This window comes from Bombina bombina, chromosome 4 (assembly GCF_027579735.1).
Source record: "Bombina bombina isolate aBomBom1 chromosome 4, aBomBom1.pri, whole genome shotgun sequence".
In the NCBI taxonomy this organism is placed as follows: Eukaryota; Metazoa; Chordata; class Amphibia; order Anura; family Bombinatoridae; genus Bombina; species Bombina bombina.
In genome coordinates, this window is record NC_069502.1 from 1148010658 (window position 1) to 1148033014 (window position 22357).

The 22357-nt window shown below is 37.6% G+C and overlaps 1 protein-coding gene across 2 annotated transcripts in view; it reads right to left on the reverse strand.

Annotated features, from left to right (window-relative positions):
• Positions 1 to 7604: 7604 nt before the first annotated feature.
• DISP1 (dispatched RND transporter family member 1) overlaps positions 7605 to 22357 on the reverse strand; it is a 135069-nt gene continuing 120316 nt past the window's right edge. Inside the window, exons 1-4 of one of the 2 annotated variants that reach the window (XM_053712535.1) lie at positions 17713 to 17835; positions 16337 to 16434; positions 14510 to 14607; positions 7605 to 11102 (exon numbers count right to left, since the gene is read on the reverse strand). In XM_053712535.1, the coding sequence (XP_053568510.1) occupies positions 8472 to 11102; positions 14510 to 14607; positions 16337 to 16434; positions 17713 to 17786 (2901 nt within the window). In that variant the 5' untranslated portion in view covers positions 17787 to 17835 and the 3' untranslated portion in view covers positions 7605 to 8471. Of the gene's footprint in view, positions 11103 to 14509; positions 14608 to 16336; positions 16435 to 17712; positions 17836 to 22357 lie in introns of those variants that run through there. The other variant, XM_053712534.1, reaches the window with a different exon arrangement.

Here is a 22357-nt window from a genome sequence, read left to right on the forward strand (position 1 = left end):
AGCATTCATAACTGCCGCCATGTCCTGTAAGGTAAAAGAATTAGACGCGCTAGATGTACTTGGCGTCACTTGAGCGGGAGTTATAGGTTCTGACACATGGGGAGAGCTAGATGGCATAATCTCCCTTTTTTCAGTCAGAGAATCCTCTGGAGATAAATCTTAAGCGCCATAATATGGTTTTTACCAAATGTACTGAAATTTCTATAGAGGGGTTTCCACAATGGCTTCCAAACAAATTGAAGGAGTTTCCTCTATGTCAGACATGTTTAACAGACTAGTAATGAGACAAGCAAGGTTGGAAAACACTTTAATAAAGGTGAAACAGCAATTAAACAAAAACGTTACTGTGCCTTTAAGAGAAAAAAACTAGCACTTAAACTGCAAAACAATGAAAAAATACAGTCAAGTCTTCGAAATTTTTACAGTATGTGTAAGGGACTAATGCAACATTGCACTCACTTGCAAATGGATGATTAATCCCTTAGCCCCCAAACCGGATTTAAAAAAACGTCAACCGGTAAGAGACAGTTGAGCACCTTGCCACAGCTCTGCTGAGGCCCCTACCTGCCCTCTAATACGATTTAGAAAGAGATTTGAATAAAACCCCATCCCCTGTTCCAGAACTGGAACTGGCATAATTACTCCAGCCAACTCTAGATCTGAAACACAATTCAGAAATGCTTGAGCTTTCACTGGATTTACTGGGACACGGGAAAGAAAAAATCTCTTTGCAGGAGGTCTCATCTTGAAACCAATTCTGTACCCTTCTGAAACAATGTTCTTAATCCAAAGATTGTGAACAGAATTGATCCAAATTTCTTTGAAAAAACGTAACCTGCCCCCTACCAGCTGAGCTGGAATGAGGGCCGCACCTTCATGTGGACTTAGAAGCAGGCTTTGCCTTTCTAGAAGGCTTGGATTTATTCCAGACTGGAGATGGTTTCCAAACTGAAACTGCTCCTGAGGATGAAGGATCAGGCTTTTGTTCTTTGTTGAAACGAAAGGAACGAAAACGATTATTAGCCCTGTTTTTACCCTTAGATTTTTTATCCTGTGGTAAAAAAGTTCCTTTCCCACCAGTAACAGTTGAGATAATAGAATCCAACTGAGAACCAAATAATTTTGTTACCCTGGAAAGAAAGGGAAAGTAGAGTTGATTTAGAAGCCATATCAGCATTCCAAGTTTTAAGCCATAAAGCTCTTCTAGCTAAAATAGCTAGAGACATAAACCTGACATCAACTCTGATAATATCAAAAATGGCATCACAGATAAAATTATTAGCATGCTTAAGAAGAATAATAATATTATGAGAATCATGATCTGTTACTTGTTGCGCTAAAGTCTCCAACCAAAAAGTTGAAGCTGCAGCAACATCAGCCAATGATATAGCAGGTCTAAGAAGATTACCTGAACACAGATAAGCTTTTCTTAGAAAGGATTCAATTTTCCTATCTAAAGGATCTTTAAACGAAGTACCATCTGACGTAGGAATAGTAGTACGTTTAGCAAGGGTAGAAATAGCCCCATCGACTTTAGGGATTTTGTCCCAAAATTCTAATCTGTCAGACGGCACAGGATATAATTGCTTAAAACGTTTAGAAGGAGTAAATGAATTACCCAATTTATCCCATTCTCTGGAAATTACTTCAGAAATAGCATTAGGAAAAGGAAAAACCTCTGGAATAACCACAGGAGATTTAAATACCTTATCTAAACGTTTAGAATTAGTATCAAGAGGACCAGAATCCTCTATTTCTAAAGCAATTAGTACTTCTTTAAGTAAAGAACGAATAAATTCCATTTTAAATAAATATGAAGATTTATCAGCATCAATCTCTGAGACAGAATCCTCTGAACCAGAAGAGTCATCAGAATCAGAATGATGATGTTCATTTAAAAATTCATCTGTAGAGAGAGAAGTTTTAAAAGATTTTTTATGTTTACTAGAAGGAGAAATAACAGACATAGCCTTCTTGATGGATTCAGAAACAAAATCTCTTATGTTATCAGGAACATTCTGCACCTTAGATGTTGAAGGAACTGCAACAGGCAATGGTACATTACTAAAGGAAATATTATCTGCTTTAACAAGTTTGTCATGACAATTAATACAAACAACAGCCGGAGGAATAGCTACCAAAGGTTTACAGCAGATACACTTAGCTTTGGTAGTTCCAGCACTAGACAGCGATTTTCCTGAAGTATCTTCTGACTCAGATGCAACGTGAGACATCTTGCAATATGTAAGAGAAAAAACAACATATAAAGCAAAATTGATCAAATTCCTTAAATGACAGTTTCAGGAATGGGAAAAAATGCCAATAAACAAGCTTCTAGTAACCAGAAGCAAAGAAAAAATGAAACTGAAATAATGTGGAGACAAAAATGACGCCACATCCGGAACGCCAACATTTTTGGCGCAAAAGGACGTCAAAAAATGACGCAACTTCCGGCGACACGTATGACGCCGGAAACAGAAAAGATTTTTTGCGCCAAAAAAGTCTGCGCCAAGAATGACGCAATAAAATGAAGCATTTTCAGCCCCCGCGAGCCTAACAGCCCACAGGGAAAAAAAGAGTCAAATTTTAAGGTAAGAAAAAAATTGATTCAAATGCATTATCCCAAATATGAAACTGACTGTCTGAAAATAAGGAATGTTGAACATCCTGAGTCAAGGCAAATAAATGTTTGAATACATATATTTAGAACTTTATAAATAAAGTGCCCAACCATAGCTTAGAGTCACAGAAAATAAGATTTACTTACCCCAGGACACTCATCTACATGTTTGTAGAAAGCCAAACCAGTACTGAAACGAAAATCAGCAGAGGTAATGGTATATAAATAAGAGTATATCGTCGATCTGAAAAGGGAGGTAAGAGATGAATCTCTACGACCGATAACAGAGAACCTATGAAATAGACCCCGTAGAAGGAGATCACTGCATTCAAATAGGCAATACTCTCCTCACATCCCTCTGACATTCACTGTACGCTGAGAGGAAAACCGGGCTCCAACTTGCTGCGGAGCGCATATCAACGTAGAATCTAGCACAAACTTACTTCACCACCTCCATAGGAGGCAAAGTTTGTAAAAACTGAATTGTGGGTGTGGTGAGGGGTGTATTTATAGGCATTTTGAGGTTTGGGAAACTTTGCCCCTCCTGGTAGGAATGTATATCCCATACGTCACTAGCTCATGGACTCTTGCTAATTACATGAAAGAAATAGCCCCCTCCCACCATGTACTGGATGTCAGAGGGGCCTTAAGAAAGTACTCCTAGGAGTATCTGACTAGCCATATGGTAACTAGGCCCCAAATAAAGACTTATCTCCCTCAGAGAAAAAACGTTCTATTTATGAAAACATGTAAACGTTTTGTCACTAAGTAATATGAGTATTAACATGAGTATTACCCTGTTTTGTAAGCATGATCCCAGTCGTTGTTAAATCACTGCATCTAGCTTACCTCAAATACACAAGGCTCTGTCAGCATTTTCTAGAACTTATTCATCTCTCTAGAAATAAAAATACTGAACATACCTCAAATCAGGTAATCTGCAGACCGTTCCCCCAACTGAAGTTGTGTGAGAACAGCAATGGACCTTAGTTACAAACCGCTAAGATCATCAACCTCCAGGCAGAACTCTTCTTCTAATTTTTGCCTGAGAGTAAAACAGTACAACGCCGGTACCATTTAAAAATAACAAACTCTTGATTGAAGGTAAAACTACACTAAGTGACCACATGTCTCTTGATACTTCCTATCTTGTCAAGAGCTGCAAGAGAATGACTGGAGGTGGGGGTTAGGGGAGGAGCTATATAGACAGCTCTGCTGTGGGTGAGTAATGGATGAACCCGTGGACTGGATACACCTTACAAGAGAAATACCCATAAAAGGATTAAATATCTTCAGACAACAACTTCGCACATCCTCCATTGACAAAGAGAATGACTGGGGGTTATGGGAAAGGGAAGTTACACTTAACAGCTTTGCTGTGGTGCTCTTTGCCAACTCCTGCTGGCCAGGAGTTTAATATCCTACTAGTAATCGGAATGACGTTGTGGACTCTCCATGTCATAGGAAATAAATTTATGCTTAAAGGGACAGTATACACTCATTTTCATATAACTGCATGTAATAGACACTACTATAAAGAATAAGATGCACAGATACTGATATAAAAATGCAGTATAAAACAGTTTAAAAACATACTTAGAAGCTGTCAGTTTGGCTCTGTTGAAAAGGTAGCTGGAAAGCCCACTGCAAGTGGCAAAAAAGACACTCCCCCCCTCTCCCTTCTTTTGCATATGAAAAGACCCTTTACACAAACAGCAGCAAGCTGGAGAAGGTAGCTGACAGTATTCACATAAAACTTTGGGGCTTGGTTAGGAGTCTGAAAATCAGAGAAATGTTATTTAAAAATAAGCAAAACTTTACATTTATTTAAAAAAAAAAAACTTTATGGGCTATATAAATAGATCATCTACAAAACATTTATGCAAAGAAAAAATGAGTGTATAATGTCCCTTTAACTAAAAAATTTAAATTTCTTTCATGATGGTGAAAGTCCACAACCCCTGTCATTTCTTCTTGTTCAGGTGGTGGCAGTACTTGTTTTGCATTTATTTTGCCCTACTTTCTCTTTCCTGCTTTACATTTTTCTCCATCTACTTGGCTATATGTATGACTGAGGATTCTGGGGAAGTGGGAGGGATGTAAAGCTCTGGTATGTTGGAGTATCTTTTGCCTCCTAGTGGTCAGGAGGGGAATTCCCACACGTGATGACAATTTTCTTGGTTTTAAATAAATAAATAGTTTCATGTCATTTCAAATTTCATGTCATATCAAAAGACTATGATAGAAATGTATGCTTGGTATAAGAGCACCACTTATTTTAAAGTAGTTCATAAGTAATAAAATGCTTTTTAAAAAAGTTATTAATAGTAACAAAGCATAAAATTACTTATGACATAGCTAGACCAAATGTATTATATTTAAGAACATACTTGCTCTCTCCTGAAACACAATCCCATCCTCTTTCTCTGCAACTCCATGCTCCCTCTGACCGATAAAGTTTAAGAGGAAGTAGGAGGAAGGATGGTCATATGGTGCCCTAAAATGGAAATCTTACTTTGATTATGAAAATGTACTTAGTTCTCTTGGCATCCTTTTTTGAAAAGCAGGTAGGAAGGTGTATGAGTGTGCACGTGACGGGAGCAATTTATGGCAGCAGTTTTATAATGTACATTTGCAAAAACATTACGTGGCAGCAGTGTTTTCTGTTAAGTACTGCTCCACAAATGTGCACGCCACTACCCAAGTATCAACAAAGAACACTATAGGCAAGATTACATATGCGGCATTGCCGGTTTTTAAGTGGTTTTGGTATCATATACGGCGCCACATATAAAGGTGTGTATATTTCACCCGTTGTCCGCAACTTTTACTCCCATAAGCTAACAGAACTGCGTTGCAAATCGGTATCACATATTCAGCACAAGGACTTACGTGGCGAAAATGGAGAAATGTTACTCCATTTTCACCTCGCCACACATAGGCAGGCGCAGCAAGCCTTGCGTTGAAAATGTGAGCACCGTAACTCCCTGAAAATATTAACTCTGCCTGAAAATATTAACATCTTCTTCCACTTCCTTCTTCATCCAGGACCAAGCCAGCGTTGATAATCGTGGAGCAGGACCGGCAACCGTGGAGCATGGAGGATCCTCTTCATACGATCGCCGCCGTACACTGAACAGTGAATTCCTTTTGGCTAATTTGATACTTCAAATTAGCCAATAGTATGAGAACAATTGAAATCCTATTGGCTGTTCAAATCAGCCAATATGATTTCAGTAGCTCTCATCCTATTGGCTGATTTGAATTTGAAGAATCAAATCAGCTAATGGAAATGCAAGGGACGCCATATTTAAACGCGTAGCTTGAATTCACTATTCAGTGTACGGCGGCCATCGTGCAAAGAGGATCCCCCATGCTCCATGGTCGCTGGCCCAGCTCACCTCCGCGCCGGCTTTGTCCTGGATGAAGGAAGTGGTTTCCACTTGGAAGATGTCGGCCGCTTGGAAAAAGATTTCACCGCCTGGAACAGGACCCTCTCTGCCAGACTTCAGGAACGGTGAGTACCTATTTGGGGCTTAGATTTAGGTTTTTTTTATTTTTGTTTTATTTTTTAGATTAGGGATTTATTGGGCACTCTTAAAAGAGCTGAATGCCTTTTAAAGGGCAGTAAAAGAGCTGAATGCCCTTTTAAGGGCAATGCCCATACAAATGCCCCTTTAGGGGCAATGGGTAGTTTAGGATTTTTTAGTGTTAGTTTTTTTTTATTTTTGGGGGTTTGTTGGGTGGTGGGTTTTACTGTTAGAGGGGGGACTTAGTATTTTTTAAGGTAAAAGCTGTTTAACTTAGGGCAATGCCCTACAAAAGGCCCTATTTAAGGGCTATTGGTAGTTTAGTATTAGATTAAGGAGTGTTTTTATTTTTGGGGGCTTTTGTATTTTCATAGGGATTAGGTTTATTTTTTTTTATAATTTGGTTTATTATTTTATGTAATGTTAGATTCATTTTTTTTTAAAAAAAATTTAAGTAATGTTAGCTTTTTTATTTTAATTGTAATTTAGTATTTTTTAATTTAGGTAATTGGGGTTAATTTAGAGGTGTTAGGTTAGGGGGCTTAGTAATTTAGTTATTTGCGTTGTGGGGGTTTGGCGGATTAGGGCACTTGCGTTGTGGGGGTTTGGCGGATTAGGGGTTATTAGATTTATAAGGTTTTTTTGCGATGTTGGTTAATGGCGGATTATGGGTTAATAGTTTTAATAGGTACTTTGCGATGTGGGTTAATGGCGGATTAGGGGTTAATACATTTATTAGGTAGTTTGCGATGTTGGCGGATTTAGGGGTTATTACTTGTATTAGGTAGATCACGATGTGGGTGAATGGCAGATAAGGGGTTAATAGTTTAATTAGGCATATTGCGTTGAGGGTGATTGTCAGTTTAGGGTTTAATACATGTATTATTAGTTACAATGTGGAGGGATTGCGGATATAGGGGTTTTTACCTGTTGGGTTTATTTTTGGGAGGCGTGTTATACTTACGGGAGATTTGATATTTTATTTTTTTTCTTAGGCGCCGGCAGTTTCTAAAGTGCCGTTAGTCACTGGCAACTCCAGAAATTTGTATTTACGCACATTTCTGGACATCGCTAGTTTATCCGACTTACAACACTTTATGAACTGCCGGCGCCATATATGTGATTCCCTGATGTGCGAGGCGAAATTATGGGCGGCGTGGGTTTCAGCCATTACTCTGAAGCTCGCGCCGCATATGTAATCTCGCCCTATGAGAGCAAAGTAAAATAGCATACTGTGTCTAAATCACAAATGAAAAACAGTTTTTCATGTCTCTTTAAGAAATGCTGTGCTGGTGACATTTTTACATTTAATAGATGATTAAAACTTCAGTCTAATAATTTAAAAAGGTAATAAATAAAGGTTCTGACAGGTCTATAAATATAACATACTAATGCATTTCTTGGATGGAGATCAGTGTTCAATAAAGTTAACTAAAGAGACCACAACAAAAAGCTGCTCTATGTAATTTTATTAACATAACATAAACCTTCACTTGACACTACTACATCTCATCACACAGCAGGCACATTGGCATCAAAGTTTGGCATAGGACAATAAAATAAATTGCACTTAACCATTATAGTGATGTCACTTTTATTGTGAGCAGCTTTTTTTTTACTGAACAGTTTAGTGTCAAACTATTAATAATTTGGTTTATATAACGAACATTCAAATAACGTTTCAGAGTGATCAATATCTTAAGAAGTGCTTTTTGTTTCATTCACACAGTTTTGTATACACCTAATTATTCGCTTAGATACCGTTTAATTCCCTTTGTTGTAAAGGTGAAAATTCTTGGCATCAGGACTTAAAAAATAAAATTAAAAAAAAGGCAAATTATTTGTGCTGTCTAGAAGTTATTTTATTTATTTAAGGAACTGGTGCACTGATTAAAGAGCAGCCGCAAGATACAGCTGCATAGCTGTATTGTATTCAGAGCAGTTTTTGGAGGGCTGCTACACAGAATTTTGCAGCTACCATGGCAGTTTGGGTGCGCAAGCAATTACATTTAAAATACAGAAGACACAATATTTTTTTAAGTGATAATTTGGCACTGTAAGCTTTTGTTTTATATTTTTGTGCAAATATATTGTCAGTTTGATATATTAAAAATGGACATATCTGTTGGTCCATAGGTGGCTTTGGATTTTGACACAGATGCAATGGTTCCCTTAGTCAGTGCAGTGCAGCATGCTAAATGCATGATTTTCGGTGCATTTTGGATTAAAACAAAATGGAAATTATATATATATTTTTTATATTATACACACACACACATACATACACACGCATACATACACATACATATTCATAAGCACCATTAAGTGGTGCTACAATTGTGTGATGCTAAAGGCTCCAGTTCATAATGTTCATGCTCAATGTCGGTTTTTGTACTTCTTGGGTCTAACTGATATTTATTGGTATGGTTTATTTTGTTCTGTCCTCTTTCTGTATTGTCAGAAGATAAAGCTTGTGAAAAGGCTTTAAATTGTAATTTTTTTGGCAACGGTATCTGACCAAAAGTTCCTTGGGGACCAAAACATCGACACATACACTGAAAAAAGAAAGTAGCAAAAGCCCAACTAATACACATAATTAGCATCATGAAAGTACCTAGCTGAGTGTAAGCTAGAACTGTTGAGGGCATCATCATTGCTCCAGCCACAAAGGTGGTCAAGGCAGCCATTGCAATAGCGGAGCCCATACGACTTAGAGAGAAGACCACTTTTCCTTCTCTGTCCGGGTCTGGAGCAAGACGATATGCAACGCCATAATGTACAGCAAAGTCCACAGACAGCCCCACAGCAACTGATATGGTGACAGATTCCAACACATTTAATTCCCATCCAAGGAGCACCAGAGAGCCAACTGTAACAAAAATGGTGCCAGCTATAGAAAGAATAGCATAGAGACTTATAATTATGTTCCATGTTGTAAGGAGCATTACACTAAAGGCAACAGCAACAGACAATCCCATTGCAATCAGTGTTCCATCGGAAAGGCTGTCTTGTAGGTCATAAAATTCCAAGTTGCTTACAAACCATCCATTGCTGAGTCCTTCTGGAGCAAACTGAAGTTCATTTGTAATCCAAGCATCAACCTCATTGTGGAATTGATGCATTTTCTCGTAAGCCAACGTAAAAAGGTAAGTACTTTGAAATTCTAGCACAACAGCTCTGATGGTATCATTTATGTCAAATCTTGGACCTGGGGTTTTGCTGTCTAAATGATAGCCAGTGCTTCTTTCAAGCTCCATGATAGCTCTTTTAATACAGAGCTCAAAAACTTCTTGTTTATATGGAAAGCCTGACTGGCTGCAACACGGGTAGATTGCAGGTTCATCGCAGTCTTGATTTTCCATCCACTGTTTAAAAGTCTCAATAAAACAGCTAGTGAAATCCTGATCATTTGTTTGATAGAAAAAGGTTTGGTTTTTCAACTTTTGGCAGAACTGCAGAATCCACAGTTGTGATGCTGGACTTGCAATATTAAAACTACTGTCCAACTTTAGCTTTCCTTTGCTTTTAGGATTAAGTGGATCCCCATTGTCCTCTGGAGTAACACCCCAAATTATTGTTATAGGCATATGGAGCTCTTCCCCATGATGAACACGCTCAAACATGAAAATCTTTTTATATTCTGCATCATATCGTTCGAACGGGTGAGAAGACCTGAACACCTGAAACTCTGAAAGCTCCAGTGACGGTAGTTTCATCTTTGGGTTAACACAAACAATATATGCACCGCCAATTGTTATAGCAAGAAACCAGAACACCCAAACATATCTAAATTTGATGACTATACATGGCAATACCTTTTCAAAGAATATCCTTGAAGCCTCTGAAAATGCAAAAAGAAGCTTCTGTATCATCTGGCACATTACATTCCAGCAGCTTCTCTTATTGTATGGTCTTTGTTGGGTGAGTGTGAAGCAACTAAATATGTTAAGAAGATATCGTTCATGGAGTACAACCACAGCAGGTAGCCAGGTCACCATTAATACATAATTCACCAATATGGCTGTGCCAGCATAAATACCAAAACATCTGATTGCGGTAATATTGCTGACATAATTTGCATAAAAGGCAGCTGCGGTAGTAAAGCTGGTAACAAACATAGAAAGAGCAGCATGTTGCAGAGTGATGCTTACGGTTTCGCACGTTTCTGCATGAGGCTTGTCAAACTTTGTGTAGTTCCAGACATCACATAAGACAAAAGCATCATCTGCTCCAATTCCAACAAGAATTATTAGTGCAGTGAGGTTCATGAAGGGGAAGAATTCGAAATTAAATACTACACGATAGAGAAAATAAGAAACTATCAGTGAACTGATTATGGCAAACATGGTCATCAGCGTAATAAACATTGACCTAGTATATATGCACATGACCAACAGAACAATTAAGATAGCAATAGCCGGATACACAGTATCCATTAAAAGATAATCTTGAAATAAGCTATGTTTGATTCCAAACTCAATTCCTGTGATGGTAGTTATACCATCAGAACAATTCCAATTCTCAAAGTTGTCAAGATAAATGTTCATCATGGATTCTCCTTTTTCTGTCGGGGAAAAAAGCATACTATGCTTTAAAGCTGGCATCACATTGTCAACTATCTTTGGGCTTAAAAAGTCTTTATCTACTAAGTAGTGAAGAATCTGGTAAACTGCATTGAACTTTGTACATTTACGAGGCACATTTGTACATTTAAGCTGGTCCTTTCTCTTGGTTGCCATATCCCAGCAATCTGGTCCCAATGTTCCATTATGGTAGTATTTGGTACATGTGCGAATTAGTTTTAGTGTATGAGAAACATCACGTTCCACTATCTTCTGACATGATGATCTGTTGTTAAGAATAGCAATGTAGTTGCCTAGTGTCCAGCTCGGGCAACAGGAATCAGCAGTGGTCCGCTGGCAAAGGTCACCAAACTGTGGATGGGATCTTATCTGAAAATAGAAAGAAAAAATAATTACATGAATGTTCTAATTGTAACCTTAGAACCATTTGATGCTATTTTCGTGCTAGTAAATGTAATCAATATAATTTAAATTTAGCACATCTATTTTAAATTTATAGTTTTCACATGCACCCTGAAATTCCATCTATGCTCTTATATTAAAGGAATGTTAAAGCAATGCATTTAACTAAATGTATCACAGTAATGCCCCCTAAGAGGACTTGCCTCAAAACTGGACCTCTTTTAGGAGGTATAGTTTTTTGTTTTCTCCTGTCCTTTTCACTACTAATGTACTTCTTTTAAACTCCTTGTTACAATACATTTTTGTTAATGTTGGTATATTTTCTGTGGGAATGCAAAACGGTAAGGTGTGTATATAAAATGAATGTTTTTGGGGGGCGTGTCTGCAGTGACCATGGCAGGGTTTAATATCTGAGGCTGCATAGGAGACCTGCATAATCCTACATTTATGTCTTTGGATTTACAGCATCCTCGCTTGCTCGGTTTACATTCGGATACTCTGTTGTTGGCTGTACAGACTGATATAATTTTGCTGTATTTATGACCCTTCAGCCCGGATCTGGACAGTTAGGCTCTCTTAATAGGCCACCACCGTATTGCGGGATATATAGCTGCAATATGGCGGACAACCCAACTAGCTTTGCGGTCACCGTTGACAGCTCTAGAATGCAAGATGGTAGATAGATTTGATCACCTGCTGCTCCTCATTGCATCTGTTAGTGCAGAGGAGGACGATTGTGAAATTGTGACAGAGGGAGGCCTGCATCGGATCTATTGATGCAAAACCAGATAGACAATCACCGGGAAGCTGTTTGCCAACGAGTGACTTCTCTGGCCACCATTTAGTCAAGGTGAACTCTCATACCACCCCCTCCTCTGACTCTGCTCAAAAGTGTATGGCCGGTCCTCTAGAGCGAGGGGTGAGTCATCTATCTACTGAAACAGACACTAACTTGCAGTGCCTTACTAAATATGCAATAATGGAGTCTACTGGTCAACCAGAGATAATTTCCAACCTGTAATCTCACATTGCGTATATCAGACAGTATGTAAAGTGCTAGCAGACCAACCTCATGTGATGGGCCAAGTAACTGTGTCTGACAATGGAAGTTTACCTTCTGGACCATCACAGATAAATGGGGAATTGGCTGACTGTTCATTAACTTAAATTTCCGGCTCTCAAGGTGCTTCACTAATAACATGGTCCTTGTAGAGACATTATATTCCACATTTAGTCTCAGTTTTATGGCAGTATTATTGCAACAAGCTGTAACAACTATTTGGTATCATTTTCTCTTATTTTAGTCTCTTACCAGTTAAGTCATATTTCCCATTGCAACTTATCAGATTTTGTTGTAAGTGTAATGAACATAAAATCTGAGGTGGGTAGCTTAATTACAACACATCAGAATGTACATATTTTGATTTCTGCATAACAGGTCTACTCTACGATACTATTGTTTTGCACACAGAGTCATAACATAAGTTCAGGATATCACTACTACTGTTATTGGTCAAGCTACTATAACCATTTTTGAAGGCGTGTGAACGTAAACAAGTGTACCTTGCAATATACCTGCATTTTAGGCTCTTGAACATTAAATATGATTCTTACTCTGCTGGTTATTGCGAGAAAGCATCTATAAAAGGGTACCTAGGATATACGATACTATGGCAATATACACATGGCTTTTGTGGAGGTCCGCTAAGCATCTCTATATGTTGACCTCTATCTGATTTTCCCATGTATAGTCTGATTGGATTTAACAGTTCTATGATATCTGCTGACTAGCTGCACACGTGGTGGCCAGTAATATTAGAATATGCATATTTGCTATTGTCAACATTTATACTTAGCTAAAATACATTAAAAATACAGGTGGTAAAAGACCAACGCTTTAGTCAGCTGTGGCTAGCTCCTTCTCAGTATCTCATTTTAATACATAAAAGAGAAGGAAACCCATTTCCTTCATATCACAAACAATGCCCCTAGCTTATTCTATTATTCATTAGTCCACAATTATCTAGCCTATGACTAAACTTACTTTTATAGTAATACTGCAGTACTCACGATGTATCAGGTTTTGTAAAAACTGACACTTGGATGAAAACCCACCTTTTATTAAAGCAGCATTGAAAGAGCAGAGGCATTTACTTTCCTAAACCTATATTATAATCCTGCATTCACAATTAAGTCCAGCAAAGAAACCACTTAACCCTTTTTCCTTTTTGGAAAGTCTTATAAACGGGCTTTGAGCAAAATAGGTTGTCAAAGAGCTTTTTTGTTTGTACATTACCCTGCCCCTTTAATAATTACAAAATTTTGCCCTTCTACACAATTTAACTACCGACTAATTATACGTTGTGAAAACCGATACCAAGCGAACATGAGAAACAAACATACAAAAGGTTGTAAGACTAAATGTGCTTAAATTCAACTTTCTTGTAAACACTCATTTATAGGGAATATTCTTTATTTACACATTACACTCAAAATGTTAAACAAAAGTACTGATAAAAAAGTAGGGAAAACACAATTTTAAAAAAAAAGTTAAATATACTCCTTTAATAGGGAAGAATAATGGGAAAAAAATTCTGTTTAGACATTTTTTACCAGCGTTCAGTGTAAATGCCAAATTATTATACTGATCATGAAATGTTTGCGCAGGTCTATCTAAATCTTTTCCTGCTTAAGTCATTATGCCTTTTATAATAAGGATACAACTCAACTACCGTTGTTAATGAGACTATTTTTTATTGCTCTGCATGACCCATAACCAAGAGGTCTGAATGGTTTGTATTTCACATTTAATTGCTTGTATGTCAGTCAGTGCTGGAAAAGAATAACTAGAAATCTTTGAACATCTGAATTTAATTAGCAAGCAATGCATCAATTCTAAAAAACAAAACTTATTTAAAAGTAAAGGTGCATTTTAAACATTATATGGCTTTGCATAATTATACAACTGAATATATAAGATTTAGCTTTTACATCTAACTGTGAAATTATTTTTATAAAACAGCAAAATAAGGAGCATTCCTATATTGATTTTTCAAAAAATGTACATGGAACGTTTAAATATCAAGGGATTTGCTGGTTCGAGAGATTCTTTCCAGATATATAACCCCTTTCCACACAGAAAGAGAAGATATTTATTTAAAAACGATATAATGATTAACCTTTCTCACTTACATTTTTGTTGAGGTTAATTTATTTGCTTCCATGTTACTCAATATCATTACACAAGCACGTAAGAACTCTGGGATATAAATGCATCCTGAATACTAGGAACCAAACAGTTGTTTTTTGGGGGGTTGGGGGGGTTCACTTATTTAAAACGGCCATAAAAACAATAAGTGTAGCTCTTTACTTACTTTTGTATTATCTATATTGCACATTGACTTAATTGATTTCAAATTCCAGAGACTTTCCCCATTCACAGAGGAAAATACTACTCGAGAGTAATGGTCATCTAAAATAAGAGTAAAAACAACAAGTTGTAACAATTTATATTATGTTTACAAATTACTACTCTGCGGAAATACACATTTTGTAAAAATTAAATCAATGACACTTTATATAGTATAGTAATAAAACCTAGGTTTTTTAACATTTCATGTTGCTGTTTTTTTAACCAACCAGGTAATTTCTAATATTAACCCAAATTTTTTATGGCTTAAAGAGACAGTAAAGTCATAAGACATTCATGATTTAGATAGAGCATACAATATTAAACAACTTTCCAATTCACTTCTATTATTTAATATGCTTTCTTCTCTTGTTATCCTTTGCTGAAAGGTTTATCTAACAAAGCTCAGGAGCAGCAAAGAACCTAGGTTCTAGCTGCTGATTGGTGGCTGCATATATATATATATATATATATATATATATATATATATATATATATATATATATATATATATATATATATATATATATATATATATATATATATATATATATATATACATATACACACGATTGTCATTGGCTCACCCATGTGTTCAGTTAGAAACCAGTAGTGCATTGCTGCTCCTTCAACAAGTGATACAAAGAGAATGAAGGAAATTAGATAATAGAAGTAAACTGGAAAGTAGTTTAAAATTGTTTGCTTTACCTAAATCATGAAAGAAAAATTTTGGGTTTCATGTCCCTTTAAGAGTTTTAAATTAGACTGAAATCAGTTTAAAAGCAATAACATTGTTATAAATATGTACACTGATCTTACTCCCCCGCTGGTCATGACTGCTTTAGGAGAGGTAATAATTAGCGTTTAAGAATAAATAAAAACTAACCTATTGACAAACACACATTTATATTCACACCTATGTTACTCACTATGCTGAATGCTACATTTGTCTGTTTTCACTGGCACTGAAAATCAGCTCCAGACCCTTCTCTCTCCCCCACTAAACTGCACTACACAGCTTTCTCCTGGTATCTGCCACACCCAGACTCTTCCACCAGGCTGCCAGATAGTGAATTGTGACTTATATCTCCAGAAAACGTGCGATTTACCCAACTCCAGCTCATAGTTGGCAATTTGCTGGATTTTATGCACCTGTTAGCAATGTGTGGGTCTGAAACACCTGAACTCCATAATTAGTACGGGTGACCACATATACAATATATATATATTTTTATACTGAAATATTTCACTTTTACATTGGGTGGCATTTCTTTTAAAGCAAGGGATCTTTTTTAAAGTGCTTCTCAGAGACATATGCACGTGTTGGTTTGCTTGATATTATAGATATGCTTTGCCAATATGATACTCAGTTATTGCACTTTTTTATTAGAAGCTTATGCTCAATACATAGAAAAGGATAGCATGTGGGTACTAAAAAAGCATAGATTTGCTACTTAATGATTTATAAACTAACATTGTGTTTATTAGCGCTGATTGCATGTTTTTTTGGTTTTGGCTATAATTTATGACTGCCATTACCTTATCCTAATTATACTTAAGCCACATAAAAAACCCCAGAAGATTTGTATTCAGAGTAAGGTTATGATTATTCAGATTTCTATGTATTCTAAGTGTTTGGATAGAAGTCCCATAACAGATTATTATTATGGGGGGCAAATTGTAGCAAATTAAAACTAAGACTTGGATGGAATTCTAATCATTTTTCATTGCAATTACTAGGAAAACCATATACCAGAGTATCTAATAACGGAGCAGACGATAAGACACTCACTTGGGACCGCACAGAAGAAGCTGTCCTTATGGAAGTTCCAGTCTGCTTCTCTCTTCTCCCGTTCATAACGGTCTTCAGACCACCTGTCGTCTTGGTGACTAAAATAAGATTAGTGTTAATTCGTATCCATAAGTATAACAGAGCACCATTTATTTTACCTGTTCATGACACGCTGAATCCTGGTCTTCATACCATAATATAGAACACAAACTTTGTATACATACATTCCATAAGAAAAGCAAAACTTGTAGCATTTTATTATTTTCTTTAAAAGAACACTAAAATACATTAGATTTGAATAATTGACAAATACACAATAGCTCTTACTTTGAATTTGAAATGAGAAGTAGAATATTTTTTGGTAAATTTCAGAGTTAGTCCAATTTTCCCTCCCCGGTATCATGTGACGGTCATTAACCAAATCACAAAATGCAAATAAGTAAATACTGTGCACTTTTACACATGCTCAGAAGAAAGGAACTGGGGCTTTAGAAAGTGTGCATATAAAATCATAAGCTTGTTTTGATAATGGAAGTATATTGGAAAGTTTTGTTTAAATTGTATGCTCGATCTGAATCATGAAACCTTAATTTTGGCTTCAGTGGCTCTTTAAGAGAACGAAGAAACATTGATAATAGGAGTAAATTAGAAAGTTGCTTAAAATTGCCTGCTCTATCTGAAGCACTAAAGAAAAAAATGTGGATTCAGTGTCCCTTTAACTCTGACAGAAAATCTCTTTTTACCACTATTTAATGAAAATTGTGAAGTATTCAAGGTTGGTAATTATCCATTTCCCCTCTTGATTATTTTTGTTTTTTTTTTTTTATTTAATTGCAGACTATTATGGTTAGGATTCTTCCCACCACTGGAATCTGCTGGCTGCGGTGTCTGCTGGTCCTCTACAAGACGTCCGCCACCACCGAGGCCGCAACCGCCACCACAAGTTTAAGACGAAGATGTTTATAATTTTTCTGGAGTTAAGAGTGTCGTATTGAGAGTAATTTTGGTATTCACATATTTACAGTCACATTTTATACTTTCTTGGTTATCTATACTTTAACAACTGTGTTACCATCAATACATTAAGTAGAAAATTCATATTAAACTACTGTTTTTTCACATTATTTTCAGTTTTATTTATTAAAAAATAACAAATAGGAATGTCTAGAGCAAGTTCTTAATTGTCTCAATGGCCACAATATTGTTGCTGAAAACTATAGAATTTAAGAATATTTGTGCTTGAGGAGAGGTAAATAAATCAGGTTTAAACATGTCTGCAGGATCTGAGGACCCTGATTTAAAAGTTCTAGTAAAACTAAAAAATAAAAAAAATAAATTATTTATAAGAATTTCCAGGTATATAAAAAGTTAATTACTTTTTTGCCTGCTCATCTGCATATTTAAATGGATAGTTGGCCAATGTTGCTTTGTATCCAGTGTTTTTGACCATGTTGTTCCATGTCACCAACCTCTGTCCTATTGCGGTTCCTCTGGGCTCAAAACCCTTGAATTGTAAAAAGGAGAAAGCAATCCGTTAACGATATACTTGAGCATCACATTAAAAGAGATATATACATACATTTCTAGCAATTGTTTATGTATTTGTAATTTTAGTTTCTGTTGAAACCTAGGTTTACCTCATCTAATTCCTTTGTGCTGAGAACAGTTAGGGGCAGATATAAGTCACTAAAGTGTGCAAACAATGGCTGTGTGTAATATAACAATGTTAAAGGGACTTTAAACCCCATGAGATAGAAAGCGTTACAAATTAATTGATAAAATAATACACTGGCCTCAACAGGGGATATGAGATAAAAAGATAAAAAGAACACGCTTTTAAATAGAGGAAAACTTAAGTTATAACATGACAGCTCCGATTACTTTATTGCGTTAGAATTAAAAAGCCCAACAATTTTCTTAGTTAAATTACAGGAAAAAGGTTTTAAATAAATACTGAATGCAGTGTTCTCTGATAACCAATTTAATGGGCACACCCACCACCTGGCTAAAAGTGAAGCAAATATTAAAGGGATATGAAACACAAAAATATTATTTTGTGATTCAGAGAGAATACCATTTTAAAAAATAATCACATTTTCAATTTACTTCTATTATCAAATTGGCTTCGTTCTAAAGATATTCTGTGTTGAAGAGATACCTAGGTAGCATCTGGAGCACTACATAGTAGGAAATATCGCTGTCATTAACGCTCTTGCAAATGGAAAACATTATTGTAAAACTGCCATGTAGTGCTCCAGAAATAGTCGGGCTCCTAAGCATATGCCCAAACTTTTAAAACAAAAGATACCAAAAGAATGAAGAAAAAATGATAATAGAAGTAAAATTAGAAAGTTGTTAAAAATCGTATTCTCTATCTGAATCATGAAAGAAAAAATTGGGTTAATTATCCCTTTAAGCTGAAATCAGCCTTAGTTTCCCATTAAGGAAATATAAAAAGAAAATGTATGCTTACCTGATAAATGTATGTATTTCTTGACACGATGAGTCCACAGATCATCTAATTACTAATGGGATATATCACTCCTGCCCTTCAGGAGGCGGCAAAGAGCACCACAGCAAAGCTGTTAAATATCACCTCCCTTCCCTCCCACCCCAGTCAATCGACCAAAGTAAAGGAGAGAAAGGAAGCAACAATGTGCAGAGGTGTCTGAAGTTTATAACATACCAACAACCTGTCTTAAGAACAGGGCAGGCCGTGGGTTCATTGTGTCAAGAAAGAAAGAAATTTATCAGGTAAGCATAGATTTTATTTTCTTTCTAATGGCACGATGAGTCCACGGATCATCTAATTACTAATTGGATTCAATACCCAAGCTAGAGTAGACAGATAAGGGAGGGACAAGACAGGGAACCTAAACGGAAGTCACCACTGCTTGAAGAACCTTTCTCCCAAAAGCGGCCTCAGTGGAGGCAAAAGTATCAAATTTATAGAATTTTGAAAAAGTGTAGAGAGGACCAAGTTGCAGCCTTGCAAATCTGTTCCACAGAAGCTTCATTTTTGAATGCCCATGAGGAAGCAACAGCTCTCGTGGAATGAGCCGTAACTCTCTCTGGAGGTTGCTGTCCAGCAGCTTCATAGGCAAAACGTATGATACTCTTCAGCCATAAAGAAAGAAGTAACCATAGCTTTCTGCCCCTTACGTTTTCCTGAGAAAACCACAAAGCAAAAGTGACAAAAAATCCTTAGTCGCCTGTAAGTAAAATTCTAGAGCACGTACCACGTCTAAATTGTGCAGAAGCCGTTCCTTCTGAGAAGGATTAGGACATAATGAAGGAACCACAATCTCCTGATTATTGTTCCGGTCAGAAACTACTTCGGGGAGAAACCCTAGGTTTGTACGTAAAACTACCTTATCCGAATGAAAAATAAGGTAAGGTGACTCATACTGTAATGCTGAGAGCTCTGACACTACGAGCAGATGAAACTACGAGCAGATGAAATAGTAACAAGAAACAAAACTTTCCAAGATAACTTAATATCTAAGGAATGCATAGGCTCAAACTGAGCCCCTTGAAGAACCTTAAGAACTAAATTAAGACTCCAGGGAGGAGTAACTGGTTTGAACACAGGCCTGATCCTGACCAAGGCCTGACAAAACGACTGCACGTCTAGAACGTCTGCCAGACGTTTATGTAACAAAATAGACAAGGCAGATATTTGACCTTTTAGGGAACTTGCCGATAAGCCGTTCTCCAAACCTTCTTGGAGAAAAGACAGAATTCTAGGAATCCTAACTCTACTGCAAGAGTAGCCCTTGGATTCACACCAATATAGATATTAACGCCATATCTTATGATAAATCTTTCTAGTCACAGGTTTACGAGCCTGAATCATGGTCTCTACGACCGATTCCGAAAATCCCCCCGTGGATAAAATTAAGCGTTCAATCACCAAGCAGTCAGCTTCAGAGAAACTAGATTTGGATGAAGGAAGGGCCCTTGAAGTAGAAGGTCCTTCCTCAACGGAAGTCTCCAAGGTGGAAGAGATGACATGTCCACCAGATCGGAATACCGAATCCTGCAAGGCCATGCCAGTGCAATGAGAATTACCGACACCCTCTCCTGCTTGATTCAAACAATGACTCGAGGAAGAAAAGCGAACGGAGGAAATAGGTATGAAAGACTTAAATTCCAAGATACCGTCAGGGCGTCTGTCAGTACAGCCTGAGGGTCCCTTGACCTCGACTCGTACCTCAGAAGCTTGGCATTCTGCCGAGATGTCATGAGATCCGATTCCGGCTGACCCCATTTGAGAATGAGACTGTAAAACACTTCCAGATGGAGTTCCCACTCCCCCGGGTGAAAGGTCTGTCTGCTCAGGAAGTCCACCTCCCAGTTGTCCACCCCTGGGATGTGGATCGCCGACAGACAACAATTGTGGGTCTCCGCTCACCGAATTATCTTGGCTACCTCTGTCATGGCTAAGGAACTCCGCATTCCTCCCTGATGGTTGATGTAAGGCACTGAAGTTATGTTGTCCGACTGGAACCTGGTGAACTGGGCCGAGGATAACTGGGGCAAGGCCAGAAGAGCATTGAAGATTGCTCTCAGCTCCCGAATGTTTATGGGCAGAACAGACTGAGTCCAAGTTCCCTGCGCCTTTAGAGAGCCCCAGACTGCTCCCCAACTTAGAAGACTGGCGTCTGTTGTCACAATCACCCAAGAGGGTCTGCGAAAGCAGGTTCCCTGGCAGAGATGATCCTAAGACAACCACCAAAGAAGAGAATTCCTTGTCTCCTGCTCCAGTTGTATTCGTGGAGACAAATCCGCATAATCTCCGTTCCATTGACTGAGCATCTTTAACTGCAGATGTCTGAGGTGCAAACGAGCGAACGGGATGATGTCCATTGCTGCCACCATCAGCCTGATTACCTTCATGCACTGAGCCACTGATGGCCGAGGAGCGGACTAAAGCGCTAGTCAAGAATTCTTTGATTTCCTGGCTTCTGTCAGAAAAATCTTCATTGATAGGGAATCTATTATGGTTACCAAGAAAGTTAGCAAAAATAGAAATAGAAACGATTCTCCTGGGATGAATTCATAAAAACGTCTTTTATTGGAAACAAGGTTAAAATCGAAAGGCACACACAAAAAAGAAAAAAGAGAAAATAGCACCAGGTGTGGCACTGTCCGGTACATGCATTCTGGCTACCGTCCTAGTTTATAGTCACACCACATATTAACCTGAAAGTCAGTTGAACACTTACAACTCACCTTAGCAATGGTTGGATTAAGTAGTTACTAACTACACATTTTTTATATGCGCTACTGAGGGTTTTTTTTCTCTCTTGTATGTTTACCAAGAAAGTTACCCTTGTATTTGGAAATAAGGAGCTCTTTTCCAAATTTACCTTCCATCAGTGAGATCGCAGGAAAGATAACATTTCCGTGTGGGACCTTGCTTGTTGAAAGGATGGCGCCTGGACCAGGATGTCGTCCAGATAGGTCGCCACTGCAATGCCCCGTAATCGGAGCACCGCCAAGAGGGATCCCAGAACCTTTGAGAAAATTCTGGGAGCTGTGGCAAGACCGAAAGGAAGAGACACGAATTGGAAGTGTTTGTCTAGAAATGCAAACCTTAGAAACTTGTAATGATCCCTGTGAATGGGAACATGCAGGTACGCATCCTTTAAATCCACCGTTGCCATAAATTGTCCCTCTTGGACCAAAGGAAGAATGGAACCAATAGTTTCCATCTTGAAGGACGGTACTCTGAGGAATTTGTTTAGACTCTTGAGATATAAAATTGGTCTGAAGGTTCCCTCCTTTTTGGGAACCACAAACAGATTGGAGAGGTCCCATAGACAGTGTAAGAACGCCTCTCTTTTTGTCTGGTCTACAGATAATCTTGAAAGCAGAAACTTGCCTCTGGGAGGAAAATTTTTGAACTCTAGTTTGTATCCCTGGGACACTATGTCTACTGCCCAGGGATCCTGAACATCTTGAACCCAAGCCTGAGCGAAGGAGGAAGGTCTGCCCCCTACAAAATCCGGTACCGGA